A 15,729-nucleotide genomic window follows, 5' to 3' on the forward strand; every position below is an offset into this window, starting at 1 on the left:
TTCGTTGGTCTTCTGATTCGTTAGATTGATTCGTTAAAATCAACTGTGATTCGTTGTCTGATCAATCTTAGCTTCGTTAAGATTTGATTCGTTAATCTACTGTTTACAGTTCGCTACAACTGTTTACAGTTCGTTACAATTCTCATTCGTTAATCTTATTCGCTGATTGATTCGTTACACCCTTAAGTTTTTGAAACTTGTCAAAAATGGCCGGTATGTATGCATTAGCGTCTCAAAACATGTTGATGCAACATATGTTGCAACTTGATACCGAGATAGGTTCACATTCGAAATGTCCAAGATTGATGAAGTTTAGTGACTTTGCCAAGTGGGAACCTAGGTTTCGTGCTCATCTAGGTTCAGTTCATCCTGACTGTTCATATTGTTTAGATGAAGTTTATGCCGTCCTATGATTGGAGATGAGACTATTGGTTATACACCAAAGGCTATCTCACAATACTTGGTTGAAGAAAAGAAAGCATTAGAGATAGAGATAAAAGCTTATTCTACTCTAACCATGGCTTTGCCTGAAAATATTTTTCACCAAGTGGGTAGCATAAAAATATGTGCTTCTTTGTTTCAACACATTCGAATGAGGAGTATGGGAAACACTGCTGAAAGCAAGAAGGTGATGCTTAAGTTTCAATTCAGAAACTTTAATTTACTAAAAGGTGAGATAGTTGAAGAAATGACAACGAGATTCAATCACTTAATTGCTGAAATGGACAAGATGAGGTTAGAAGTTTCTGAGAGGGATAAAATTGACACTATTAAGAGTGTACTCCCAAGTTCTTATTCCACATTCTTAATGGTTCTCAAGGAAAATAATTATTTCTTGAATGAAGATTTGACTGCTATTGAATTCTTACAAAAGATTCAAGCTAGGAAATATGATCTTATGTGCCAGAAATCTTCTAAGGAAAGTCAAGATCCTTCTTTCTATGGTGGTAGTATGCCTCTAAGTTCAACTATTTCTCCACTGACTGCTTTCCTTACTCAAGCTGCAAGTGAGAATGCTACTACAATGTATAGTGATACACAGCTGGAATACTGAATCTTCTGGTATCTCTGGTTCATCTGGAGGATCGGGAACTTCATCATCTACAAGTCAGTTCTCATCTCAAACTAATGTAAACATAAAGGAGGCTGAACAAAACTTTGCATTTTTGTCTGCCTTTATGTCCTCTTACGAGAATTTGGTGAGTAGCAAGATTGCAACTAGTGATTTAACCGATGAAGATTATTATCAAATTGATCCCGATGATCTCGAGCTCATGGATTTAAAGTGGAACATGGCAATGATTGTTCGTAAGGTAAAAAGATTTATGCAAAGAATTGGAAAAGATCTTCCTGCCCTAAATAAGAAGTTGGGTTTTGACAAGTTGAAGGTAAAATGTTATAACCGTCAAGAATTCGGGCACTTTGCGAAAGAATGTGACAAGCCAAAGAAAGAGTATACTGGTCCTCGTGGTCAAAATCAAAATTCCTCCACACCTCGGGTCAATGATGCTGAAAAGAAATCGTCTACTTCCGGGTCACATGCAGTGTTAGCTGATGGAAGTGATTGGTCACAATGACTATTGTGCAATGATAATCAAGCTATGTTTGGGTTTCCTGAATACGTTCAAGATATAAGTGGAAGTGAAGTTTCTTCTGATGCTGAAACTGAGTCTGAATATGATAATTCAAGTGAAAAGCTTCCAACTAGCTTTTCTTGTATGGCGAAGATCAGTGATTCTACCACATCTGCTTGCATGGCCAAACAAAATGAGGTTAGTAATTCTAAATCTAAGTTATCATGTGTTGATTCTGAGTATAATAAGTCCAAGATAGACTCATTAAAACTTCAAAATGATAATTTGCTAAAAGAGATTGTGTCTTTAAAAGATACTTATAGGCAATCCTTGACCTCTCAAATCAACTCGAGAGAGAAAATTGAGGCATTGACTATAAGCAATCATGATCTTAAAGCCGAGTTATCTGTGAAAATGACAATTAATGACCAAAAGTCTCAAGAAATTTTGAAACATCGTTCAAAGATAACCGAGCTTGAGAATGAGGTTCTTGAGTTAAAGAACAAATTGGGTAAATTTTGAAATTCATCTTTTCTGTTGAATGAAATTATCAAAGTTTCTGGAAAAAAAAAGGACTCAAAGAAAGGTATAGGTTTTGTTGAAATTTCTCCACCATTTCACAATGATTATAAAATTAATCCTTTTGCTCCAACTGAGGAAGATGTTATTCCCAAAGAACCTACAATTTCAGAAAAATCAAAACCTGTTTCTAACAAAGGTCTTAAACCCCAATCTTCAACTCAGAAACCTCATGTTCAAAGCAACAAAGTTTTTGTTGAAAATGTTGACAAAGTTATCATTGAGGATGTGTTTGAACCGGAAATTATACACAAGAACAAGAACATTCCAAGTTCTAATCACATACTGTGAGAACCTCATGAATTTGAGGAGGCTGTGTATGGTTCGCACACAACTAAGATGAAACAAGATGTTGTTGTCAAACCAGTGAAGGCTAAGAAACCAGAAAAACCCCAAATTTCTGATGAGGATTTGTTGCGTTTTATAAATCCTAATACATCTAAGCCATCATCTGCTCGTGTATTTAAGTTAAAGGGGATGGACACAATGTTCACTGAGAAAGACAATCCAATAAGTATCATTAAACCTGAACTGATTGAGAGTGCGTTTCACAATGAAACTTCCAAGGTTCATTAACTTGAACGTCAATATGCTCAAGCTAAAACATCAGTTCCATCTGACCCATTGACTAAAGCAAAGTAGTTTTTAAAACAAGCTAAGAAAATTAATTTTGTGAAGTCAACTGGGACATATACATTAAAAAGTTTTTCGAATTGTTCAAATTTAGATTTTTACTTGAAAAAGAAATATGAATTATCTGATGAGTTTGCTAAGAGCATGACCAAAAATGTGAGAACTTCTGCGTCATTCGTTCCAACTACCTCTCAACCTCATCGTGTAGACATGCGAAGCTGCTTTCTTTACGGTCAGCATGGTCATGTAGTAAGGAATTGTAGTCAGAAGAACTATCAGAATCTTCATCCTTTTATCAAGGACCATTCTAAGCCAGTTCCTTTGGTAAAGGAGATTCTGAAACGACCTATGTCGTATGCTGATGATACTCATATTATGTTTTCTGATGTACATCCTCGAAAAGTGGTTCATATGAATGAAACTCATGGGTCTGTTAAACCTAAGTTTATTCCTGTTGCACCCTTATGCAAGAATGAAAATTCAAATGTGGTTCAATCCGCTTACTTAAGACGAAAGTCTAGGAAGCCTGTAACTTATTCTCAAGTTGTTGAACAACAATTGAATGCAACTAAGGTTAATTTTTCTCAAGAAAACCAAAAGGTGCCCAAAGACTGAGGCCTGGGCTGCCTTATTGAACTAATCATTTTCTTTTGTGTGTAGGGTTCATCCAAGATCATTTCTGGTGAAAACTGGATCATAGACAGTGGATGTTCTCGTCATATTACTGGAAATCTCAACCTCTTATCAAATGTGAGAAATATTCAAGGGGGTTATGTGGCGTTTGCTGGGAATTCTGGAGGTATGATCACACAGGAAGATGATGTTTCAAATGGGAAGATTATGTTTGAGAAAATTAACTATTGTGATAAAGTGGATCATAATTTATTGAGTGTGTCGCAAATCTGTGATAAGCAATACACTACAGTATTTACAGATAAAGAGTGTCTGATCTTGAAACCTGGTTATGTGATTCCCGAGGACATGGTTTTCATGCGATCACCACGATCAAATGATATTTATGTCTTAAATATGAATACTAATGTATCTACATCGATCGAAACGTGTTTTGTCTCGAAAGCAACCGAGAAAAACTCAGTGCTTTGGCATCGAAGAATGGGTCATATACATGTTCGAAAGATGAACTACCTAATGGCAAACGATTTGGTAGAGGGGGTGTCATTAAAGAACTTTAAGTTATCCAATCACTGTGTTGCTTGTAAGAAGGGCAAACAGAAGAAGAAACCACATCCATCTAAGTTATTGAATTCCATTGATACTCCGCTTGAACGACTTCATATGGATTTGTTCGGTCCAGTGAATCGTGCGAGTATTTTTGGAGACTGGTATTGCCTAGTAGTGACTGATGATTATTCGAGATACTCATGGGTCTTATTTATGAGTTCGAAAGATCAAATGCCTGTTTTGGTACAAAATCTTATCACTAAAATCGAATCACTTTACAAACAAAAGGTGAGGAGAATTCGCAGTGATAATGGAACTGAATTCAAAAACACTATATTGGATTTCTTTTGTCTCCAAAAAGGAATTCACCGTGAATATAGTGCACCTTATGTACCTCAACAAAATGGCGTTGCTGAAAGAAAGAATAGAACCTTGATTGAAGTTGCAAGAACTATGCTTGCTGATTCTAAGCTTCCTGTTCAGTTTTGGAATGAGGCGGTGAATACGGCTTGTTATACACTCAATCGTGTTATAACAGTTAAACGATTCAAGAAGACCAGTTATGAATTATTGAATAATCGTAAGCCTAACTTAAAGTATTTGGAACCTTTTGGGTGTCCTTGTACTATACTGAAAAAGGATGTGGGTAAGTTTGAAGAAAAAGTCATTGAAGGGTATTTCTTGGGGTATGCGTCTCCTAAGAAACGGGTTTTTAATTTTACGTCTGGTTGTGTTGAAGAGTGGTACCATGTTGACTGTCAAAAGTACACCACTCCTCCACAAGGGAAAGGTCCCGACTGGATGTTTGACTACGATGGCTTGTTCAATTCATCTACTCCATCAACCGATCATCCAGATGAAGATTTAGTCCGTGCTTATTTTGAAGAACATTTAGAAATTCCAAGATTTGCAAGTTCAAATGATGTTGAAGCTCCATTGGTTGCTCCAACTGAAGAACCTGATAATGAGTCTCCTGTTCATCATGATAATTCTTCTACTTCATCTGATGATAATGCAATTGTGGATCAAGTTATTGAACTTGACAGTGATGTTTCATTTCCTGAGTTGGGTGACCATTACACTAATTTATTTGAAAATGTTGTTGTTTCTGAAAATCCTACTCTCAGGATTCATAATTACCATCCACAAGAAAACATTATTGGAGAATTAGATGTGGGAGTTCAAACTCGTCGTCAAGTTGCTTCCTCGAGTGAAAATAATGTTTTATGTGCTTATGCCGATTTACATTCCACTGGTATTGTAAATACAACTAAATTCTCTTGTTTTCTATCCCAAGTTGAGCCTACAACTCCTCGTGTGGCTCTGCAAGATCCATCTTGGGTTGAAGCCATGCAAGAAGAATTACAGCAATTTGCACGTTTAGGTGTTTGGGATCTTATTGACAAACCTTCTAGAGTCAAGAAAGCAATTCTGACAAAGTGGGTATTTAAATGTAAGAAAGACGATCGTGGGGTAATTGTGAGAAACAAGGCACGTTTGGTGGTGCAAGGTTTTCATCAGAAAAAGGGTATTGATTACACTGAGGTTTATGCTCCAGTTGCAAGATTAGAGTCTATTCGAATCTTCCTGGCATATGCTGCTTACAAGAATATCAAAGTGTATCAAATGGATGTTAAAAGTGCTTTTCTCAACGGTGAACTTCATGAGGAAGTGTTTGTTCTACAGCCTCCAGGTTTTGAAGATCCTGATTATCCTGACCGTGTTTACCGTTTAAACAAGGCATTATATGGTCTACATCAAGCCCCGAGAGCTTGGTATGACACGCCCGCCGACCATTTGACGGATAATGGTTTCAAATGTGGAACTGTCAACTGCACGTTGTTTTATAAGAATATTGGTGATGATCTTCTCCTTGTTCAGATTATGTCGATGACATAATCTTTGGGTCTACAAATGATACATTGTGTAAGGAGTTCGAGAAGTCTATGCAAACCAAGTTCGAGATGAGTTCGATGGGAGAGATGAATTTCTTTTTAGGGATGCAGGTTCATCAGTCTGCGAAGGGAATCTTCATTCATCTGACAAAATATGTGAACGATGTCTTGAGCCGATTCAAGATTACTGCCGGAAAAATCCCTTCTACTCCTCTTCCCGTGGGCCACAATTTATCACCGGATGAATTGGAGGATACCGTTGATCCGACCCTCTATCGTGCTATGATTGGTTCTTTAATGTATTTAATTGCTTCTCGACCCGACATAATGTTTGCTGTTTGTTTATATGCTAGGTACCAAGCTAGTTCCCGAGTGACTCACCTAGCTGCGGTAAAGAGAATTCTTCACTATTTGAGGGGAAATCCAGACATCGGGTTGTGGTACCCCAAGGATGATACTTTCGATCTTACTGCTTTTTCTGATTCAGACTATGGAGGATGCAAGATCAATTTCAAGTCTACTACAGCGAGATGTCAATTCTTAGGAAGCCTGCTTGTTTCCTGGCAGTGTAAGAAGCAGACAACGGTCTCCATTTCAACCGCCGAAGATGAGTATGTTGCAGCCTCGAGTTGCTGTTCCCAGGTTTTGTGGATACAACAACATCTTCGCGACTACGGTTTGAAGTTTCTTACTACTCCCATCTTGATTGATAATTCTGCTGCCATTAGTATCACCAAGAATCCCGTACAACATTCTAAAATGAAACATATCGAAATTCGATATCATTTTATACGGGATTGTTATGAAAATAAATTAATTGATCTTGAGAAAGTGCACACTGATTTTCAAAAAGCCGATCTATTTACCAAAGCGTTTGATAAAACACGTTTTAAATTGTTGCTTGGTTTAAATGGATTGAAGACCCTTGCTGAGATCCTAAAGTTAGGATGATTATCTTTATTCTAGTTTGTTCTAGTTTTAATTTTTTTTAGGTTTTAGGGGGTGAATTCTATAAAATACAAAAACACTGTGCTTTTTGTTTGTATAGATAAAATCCAAAAACATTACACAAAAAAAAGAAAAAAATTTTAAAATATCAAAAAGATTGTGATTTCTGTTTGTACAGATAAATTCTGAAAAAGCCAAAAAGAATGTGAATTTTCTTATTTTGTAAAGAAAAATCCGAAAAGACAAAAAGATTGTGTTTTTAAGTTTGTAAAGAGAAAACCAAAAAGATTTTTGCTGATGTTCGCTGAAAATTATGTCATTTGCTTCTATTTTGAAGGACATATACTTGTATATGTTTGGTCCTGATAATTTCTTGTAAATCTTCGGGTTAACCATTTACCTGACAAATGGATAGTACTTGGGGCGTTCGTTAAGCTTTCTACTTTATTTTTAGCTGAAAATTTAGTCAGTTATTTAAGTTTGTGAAGCGTGCTTGCACGTTTTGGTCCTGTTCTCTACTTATAGATGGATAGGATAGCCATTTATTTATAAACTTAAATTAACCGGGGCAATTAAAATCATTTTGCTATATGCTCCTCAAAATTGAGTTTTTGAAGCAAAAAGAGAAAATGATGGTACATTGATTATTTAACCCCAAATCCAGAAAGAAATAAGCTTAAAAGACTGAGTGCTTAATCATTGGTGCATTGATAGGTCTTAAACAAGTTGTTAAGAGTAAAGTAAGTGATATAAACTTAAAGAAAAGCCAAATTGAAAGAGGTGTTAGTCTCTAGCAAAAGTCTCGGTGAAGATGACAGAAATGTAATAACCGGTCATACTCAAGCCTTATAACTGTTGATCACTCAAAAAAAATATATATATAATAAAGCAAATAACAAGCGTCAGGATTATGGACATTGTGAGTCTTTATGCGGCTTAATCATCTGGGTATTCATAAGCATGAATATTTTACTCGCTTTCTAGAGCAAACCTAAAGTCATTAAACTTGATCACTACTGTACTTCGTACAATCCAAATTACCGACTTGATCAAAATCCGCTGTTAGTCATACAATTGTTCCTCCCTTGCGTGTGTCTCAATACCAATAAGAAACGGACCCCAGGGGATACACTGTATGTAAGCAAACAGATGGACTCGTGCATACTCACTCACAGTAAAGGAAACTTGATGCATTGCTCAAAATTTCTCAATTGATATTCAAAAATTTTGATCAACATTATAATGGTTGAAGTCAAGTTGGGGTGATTTGGCAAAAATCAAATTAAGCTTGAATCGAGATTAGGGGCTAATAGTTTCTGATATTCTGTGCGCTAATTGAACCATAAATCATATCACAAAAATGCTCGAAGGTTTGTTATAAGATTTAAGTGGACAACAATATCAATGACCGACTTAACGTCAGTTGTAATATTGTTAAAATATAAAACTGTGATGGAAGGGCATTTTTGGTCAATATGATTCTCTGCTCAAACTCAACAAAAATACAAAAATATGTATTGCTTTTGATAAATCATTGAAAAACACAAAAAGATTGTCTATTTTTTTATGTTCGGATATTTTTTTGTAAATACATTCTTTATTTTTTCACAAAATACCAAAAATATTTTATCTTTCTTTCTTGACATATTATTAATGATTTTAATTTATGTTTCGTAAAAGTGAAACATTTTTATTTTTTTAAAGGTATTAAATTTATCGGGATAAAAAGGTTCGGTAATGCTTCGTGTCCAATTCGTTAAAGAAATACACGAACTAGCTCAGCGAATCGGTTTCTTAACGAATCAAATATGGATTCGTCAAATTTGTAACGAACTAGACTTCAGTTCGTTAAACTTACATAGTTGATTCGCTGTGTCTCTTTCGTTAACTTATTTACCTGATAGCGAATCGCTTGATTCGTTAATGGATGGTAATGAATCAGTGTAATATCTACACGAATGACATTCATTTTTAATTATTTAATTAAATTTAAAATTAATATTTAAATGAAATAAAGTATATCAACCGTCTAAACGCGTAAATAAATTAATTACACATATCATTTGAAATTAAATACATCATTTATAAATAAATAGATATTTATATGTCCTAAACGTATATAACATCTTCACATTCCTTATAATCGTTTAAATATTTATACAGTTAAAATGACTGATCAAGTAAATCAAGATCCACCAGTTGCCGATCAAGGGCAACAAGAACAACCACCACAAGAACAACCACCTAAAGAACAGCAGGAGGATGTTATTCTATTATCATATGACACGAAACACAACATCTGTGCGTATATTGATCAAGATATTGCTGACGTTGACGTATTCGGAGACATGTTAGAATTCTTAAGACGTTCAGTGATATGTTATGCAATCACTGCTCGACCCAGAGTGTCTCTAAGTATTATTAGGCAGTTTTGGGATACTGCTGAGTTTGTTGAGGCGGAAAATCATATTCGAGCCACAATTAATCAAACTGCTATTACAATTGATGTGGGAGTGGTTCGCCGTGTGCTTCAATTTGATGACAACGATGACAACCCGAGTGAATTTGACAAGCAGTTGATCAAGGGTTTGCTTACTCGTCTACGTTATGGTGGTAATATTGATAAGTCTATGTTGAACAAGAATGGTTTATGCCCACCATACAAGTATCTTCTTCATGTTTTAATTCATTGTATGAGTGGTCGACGTGGTGGATTTGACGAATGTAGAAGTAGTATACAGTCAGCTTTTGTTGCTCTTATTCTCAACAAGCCGTATAACTACTCTAAGCTAGTCTATGATCATCTGAAAGAACAAGTTCAACAAACACTTCAAAAGAAGAAATTTTTGATGTATCCTCGGTTTCTACAGTTGATCATTCAAGACTTAATTCCCAATTTAGTCATTGATCAAACTCAGGTAAATGATGTGTTTCCTATGGAACACGTGAAAGCTGATACCGTACATAGGATGTTGGTTTATAGAAAGTAGACGCCAAAGAATAAACGAATGATTGGTCATATTATTAATCCTAATTATGTATGTCCTCCTAATGAACGCTGGATCCACGATGACTCGGATTCTGAGCATGAAGGGGTAGAAGGTGGGAACGATGATGATGGGAATGATGATGGTAATGATGGTGATGGTGGAGCTGGTAATGCTACCTTTCAAGAGCAACAAGAGGCAGTAAATGCTGCGTTAGCTGCCACCATTGCAGCTCAACAAGAACGAAAGAGGAAAGGGAAAGCAGTGGCAACTGGAGAGCCATCGAAGAAACGACGTGTGTCAGCTGGGGCTGGGGTGATTATTGGTGTACCACCACCACGTCAATCTACGCCTCAACGTTCGGTAGTGCCGCCAACTACTAGCACTCCGATGCTTACATTGACAACGACGTTGGTGTCCCATGAGAGGCTTGGTTTAATCCCTCAAATGGCGTTATCTGAGATACCAAGGCCTCCTGCTACATTATCTATTGTCCCTCCAACACCATCTATGAGGCCTCCTCCTCCTCGTCCTCCTCCTCCCAGTGATGTATCTTTCATTAGAATCACTCGGCCTCAGGGACCAATCCAACCTGTTCATCCATCACTATACAACTTGCCACCAAACCGTCAGACTGAGATGCTGTTGAATATTCTCCACCTTTATGAAAATCAAATGGCAGCCGACCGTCAGAATCAAGAACGTCTTATGGAGAATCAACGACGGATGATGAGTTATATCTCATTTTGTCAGAAGGAGACTAAAGCGCTACGAGCGATTGTTGAGTCTCAGGGGGTGAAAATGAAAGAACAAGAAGAGTTGATCTTACAATTAACTTGCAAAGAAGATGCCCTAAAGAAACTCAAAGATGATGATCAAGATCCTGATGAGTCTGGTGCAGGAGGTGAGCCTAAACAATCGCACGGCTCATCTTCCGGTGCTGGTACTAGTGGTGGTAAAGACTCGGGCAAACAGATTATTATATATCAAGATCCAACTGCTGCTAAGCCAATTGAGATGATTGCAGCCAACACTGTGATATTTTTAGATGGTTTGGGGGTGGTTAGAAGTGTGGTGAATAAGGATGATATCCAGGTGGGTAAGTTTGTTGATAAGTCTCTGGCACGAGAGCAGATTTCCATACTGCTTGGGTTAAATGATGAACAATTAACCGTGTTAGAGACTGAGCGTGATGTCGAGGTGTTAAATGAGGAAGGTATAGAAGATGATCCGTCTATTCAGATGAATACGGATTTCATTTATGAAGATGAGGATGTTGAGATGGAAGATGTAACTGCTGAGGAGTATCCTGACTTGTTTCAACACACTAATGTTGATTAAAGTGCTTCGATATTTGATGAACAGACGGTTATAGCGGCAGAAGACAAATTGGAAAAAGTGTTGAAGTGTAAGCGGACAGTTCATTCACTTGAAGTTATAACTGATGATGATATTGCAAGATGGTTCTCACGCTAGAAGATGGGTAAAATTATCATTGCGTATCGATATGTTGATCAAGAACGGAAAGACACTGCTGCTGCATGGGTTAAAGGAAACCAAATGACCTCCTTCAATACATGGTGATATTATCTCATGACTTTATGATCCTGAGCTTAAAGTATGTATAATTAAGTGGGAGAAGGGGATCCAGTACTACGAATCGATGAAGGATGTACTTACTTTACCGCGTTGGGATGTTCGTATGCTTGCGAGACGTCCATTTATCAATCGTGGGGGTTACCGGACAGCTCAGTGGTTTCATCAACACTTACTGTTCGAGGTCAATCATGGCTTCAAGTTCTTCAAGCCTCAGGTCCCGAGACGCAAACGCATTGATAAGATTGATCCAAGGACTGGCTGGAGGAAACTTTTCCTTAAGGTAAAGCCGCCAAAGACGATGAAGCGGGTTCCTGTGAAGACGATGCCCCAACAGATGCATCTCGCATTCAACCGCTGGTACTATGACAATCGTACTAGCGAGGCCGTCATTGTACTTGGCAAAGGTCTGAAGACTGAACTTATCAAAATAATCGACCCGATATGGTTGGTTAATTTCTTAGAAACCGACAATGACGTGCTACACAGGAAACAGATTCTGATCGAGCGCAATGAAGACTACGACCTGGCTATGCAATTCCAACGCGTTGTGCGTGTGTGTCATGAACATGGAATTCATAGTTGCAGAGATTGGCAGTCCAAGCGCTTCAAGTAATTTAAAGACAAAGAGCTCAAGACGAAGGGGTGTCTGTTAGTGCACGGTTTTGCGTCTTGAGTCTTTGTAATTATCGTTAACGTATTTGTTTTATATTTAATGTAATAATTAGGTTAATTATTGTCTAGTCCGTTATATGTAAGGTCTAGTTCGCTAGGGGATGTTAGCGAACTAAGACTTAAGCTTATTCTCTCCTGATTCTTTAGGAAATGTTAACGAATCAGGGGGTGCTTCGTCTGATTTATGTATGTAACGAAGTAGCGTCTGGTTTGCTAGGGGATGTTAGCGAACCAGACCTATCTTCTATATATAGTGAACACTGTTCACGTTTAATTTAGGTTTTGAGTTAATTAGCGAACCCCTGTCCAGATTCTCTCTCAATTCTTCATCCTAACATTATAACATTATACTGATAATACATACACATATATAACACTTAATCTAAGGTAAGTATGAGCTAGATCTATAGTTAAGGTATTGATCGATTATTCACAGATTTGAGATCTGTTATTGTTATTAGATTGATACTATCTGGGTTCCAACAGCTTAACGAATGCCCCAACAGTTTTCATGAATCTTATGAATCGAGTATGTAAGCCAATGCTTGATCGTTCCGTTATCGTGTTCATCGATGACATTCTCATCTATTCTTGAACCAAAAAAGAACATGCTCAACATCTTCGCGAGGTTCTTAATACCTTAAGAAAAGAAAAGCTAAATGCAAAGTTTTCTAAGTGTGCATTCTGGCTTAGAGAAGTTCAATTCTTGGGTCACGTTGTGAACGCGGAGGGTATCTTAGTGGATCCCGCTAAAATAGAGTCTATTATGCAATGGTCTCCTCCAAAGACCCCAACTGAAGTCAGAAGTTTTCTTGGTTTAGCCGGTTATTATCGGCGTTTCATTCAGGATTTTTCGAAAATAGCCTCCTCGTTAACAAAGCTAACTCAAAAGAATTCAAAATTTGAATGGAACTCTGAACACGAAAAGGCGTTTCAAATCTTGAAAGAAAAGCTAACTAGAGCTCCGATACTAGCTTTACCAAAAGGAACAGAAGACTTTGTAGTATATTCCGACGCCTCACGTGTTGGATTAGGTTGTGTTCTTATGCAAAGAGGAAAGGTAATAGCATATGCCTCACGGCAATTTAAGTCACATGAAGCAAACTACACGACCCATGATCTCGAATTAGCAGCAGTAGTATTTGCGCTAAAGATCTAGACGCACTATTTATATGGAACAAAATGCACTATCTAAACTGATCATAAAAGTCTGAAGTATTTCTTTGATCAAAAAGAGTTGAACATGAGAGAACGTCGGTGGTTGGAATTAGTCAAAGATTATGACTGTGAAATACTCTACCACCCAGGTAAAGCCAACATTGTGGCTGATGCCCTGAGTCGAAAAGAGAATTATTCTCCGATTAAGGTACAATCATATAAACTGATTGTAAATTCGGACTTATTTGACCAAATTAAAACTGCGCAAAAGGAAGCACTAAAAGAAGAAAATTTAAAACGCGAAAGAATTGTTGGTCAAGTTTGAAATTTGTAAGAAAATGACAAAGGAGTTAAGATTCGTTTTGGACGTATTTGGATTCCTAGTTCTTGTTCAATTAAAACGATCATTCTGGATGAGGCACATAAATCAAGGTATTCAATTCATCCAGGTGCTATCAAAATGTACAATGACTTGAAGAAAAATTATTGGTGGCCTGGTATGAAAAGAGATATTGTTAAATATGTGGAAAGGTGTTTGACTTGTTTAAGGCTGAACACCAGAAACCATATGGAAAGATGCAACCTCTAGAGATTCCATTATGGAAGTGGGAACACATTACAATTGATTTAATAACGAAACTTCCAAAAACAGCAAAAGGACATCATACGATATGGGTAGTTGTCGATCGTTTGACAAAAAGTGCACACTTTATACCCATTCATGAAAAATATACTTCAGAACGAATGGCGGAAGTATATATTAATGAGGTTGTGTCAAGACACGGAGTGCCAGTATCTACCGTATCAGATAGAGACACACGTTTTACCTCAAGATTTTGGAGAAAATTTCAGGAAGAAATGGGCACTAGTTATTAATCAATATGACATATCATCCTTAGACCGACGTACAAAGTGAAAGAACAATTCAAACTCTTGAGGATATGCTTCGTGCTTGTATTATTGATTTTGGTGGTAGTTGGGACAAGTATTTGCCCCTAGCAGAGTTCTCTTATAATAATAGTTACCACTCAAGCATTGGAATGCCCCCATTTGATATGCTTTATGGTAGAAAATGTCGCACTCCAGTATGTTGGGGAGAAGTTGGTCAAAGAGAAATCGCAAACAAAGAAGTGGTAAACGCAACGAACGAAAATATTGATCAAATCAGAGCACATTTAAAAGCGGCTCAGAATCGACAAAAGTCGTATGCTGATAAACGGAGATGCACAATTGAATTTCAAGTAGGAGACTATGTTATGTTAAAAGTCTCTCCATGGAAAGGAGTGATTCGTTCTCGTAAACGTGGTAAGCTAAGTCCACGATTCATTGGTCCGTTTAAGATAATTGCTCGTGTGGGGCAAGTGGCCTATCGACTTGATTTACCGGAAGAATTAAACGAAATCCATAACACATTTCATGTGTCATATTTACAAAAATGTTTGGCCGATGAAACGTCATATGTGCCATTAAATGACATTGAAGTGGAGGATAAGCTTTACTATATAGAAAAGCCGGTAGCGAATCTTGATCATAAAGTTAAGCAACTGAGAAATAAAAATATAAGTTAAGTAAAAGTACAGTGGAAACATCGGCGAGGTTCAGATACCACGCGGGAAGCTAAAGAGGAAATGAGAAAGTATTACCCTGACTTATTTAAGTATGAGCAGGTTTCGGGGACGAAACCTATTTAAGGGGGAGAGATTTGTAACATCCTATTTTGTGGATAAAAATAAAATATTTGAAATTTATATTCAAATATTAGTAGACGAGTAAGTAACACTTTAAATGGCCCGTTGGGATATGAGGCGTTAAAACAAATGTTTGATGGTATCTAATTTCATTTAAATTGATAAAGCAAATATTAAATAGGAAGATAAGCTTGTAGAAAATCTTAACGAGTAAGTCTTTGATTTGGATTTCATGTATATCCATATTATGTATAGTATAATATTAAATTGGAAATCTACATCAAGAAGGAATCCAGGAGATAAGTCACTAATAGATGTACTATAAATACATGTCTCATATTTTTATGAGACTTGAAAATATATAGAAAATATTTTCACACAAAAGAAATCTGTGAGTAGTTGATAAAAAGAAAGGAAATGGTGAAGCCAGAGTTATGCGAATAGATTCCCAGGTGTATTTTGAAGACAACTAGACCATAATAATTAACTATAATGTACACTTTGAGCCACTAACACTATAAGGTAAGTATACAGACCATAATCATGTTATTTTTATAAACGTTTCATATATGTTTATTTTGATATACATATATATGATTATTTGAGAAATGATTGTGGGTCCAAGTATGTGAATTAATGTGTGGCTTAAAAAGAGGCTATAGTTTTAAAATAAATATGGTGGTATGACTCTAATAAAAATATGGGTTACGAGTCCCGAGGGTTTCAGTAATTAAAACTCCAAAATTTTAATACTATATATAAAAAGATTTCGAGAGTTGAAATCTTAAGGGATTCGGGTGTTGAACCCCAAATA

The 15,729-nt window shown here is 36.7% G+C and overlaps 1 protein-coding gene across 1 annotated transcript; it reads left to right on the top strand.

Moving 5' to 3' along the window:
- The first annotated feature begins 1,601 nt into the window (after positions 1–1,601).
- On the top strand, positions 1,602–14,795 carry LOC143635273 (uncharacterized). Its single transcript, XM_077103147.1, has 5 exons — positions 1,602–1,772; positions 12,917–13,129; positions 13,286–13,435; positions 13,967–14,139; positions 14,204–14,795. The coding sequence occupies exons 1-5, from the start codon at positions 1,602–1,604 to the stop codon at positions 14,793–14,795; spliced, it is 1,299 nt and encodes a 432-aa protein (XP_076959262.1).
- The last annotated feature ends 934 nt before the right edge of the window (positions 14,796–15,729 follow it).

This window comes from Bidens hawaiensis, unplaced genomic scaffold, assembly GCF_021521415.1.
Source record: "Bidens hawaiensis isolate Kalapana, Puna unplaced genomic scaffold, B.hawaiensis_p1.1 tig00007427_1, whole genome shotgun sequence".
NCBI classification, from domain to species: Eukaryota; Viridiplantae; Streptophyta; class Magnoliopsida; order Asterales; family Asteraceae; genus Bidens; species Bidens hawaiensis.

Coding starts and splice junctions, on each gene's coding strand:
- LOC143635273 (XM_077103147.1), top strand. CDS start 1,602: ATGTTTGGGTTTCCTGAATACGTTCAAGATATAAGTGGAAGTGAAGTT. Junction 1,773..12,916: donor GCATGGCCAAACAAAATGAG/GTTAGTAATTCT, acceptor CGTTTCATTCAG/GATTTTTCGAAAATAGCCTC. Junction 13,436..13,966: donor AGAATTATTCTCCGATTAAG/GTACAATCATAT, acceptor AATATACTTCAG/AACGAATGGCGGAAGTATAT.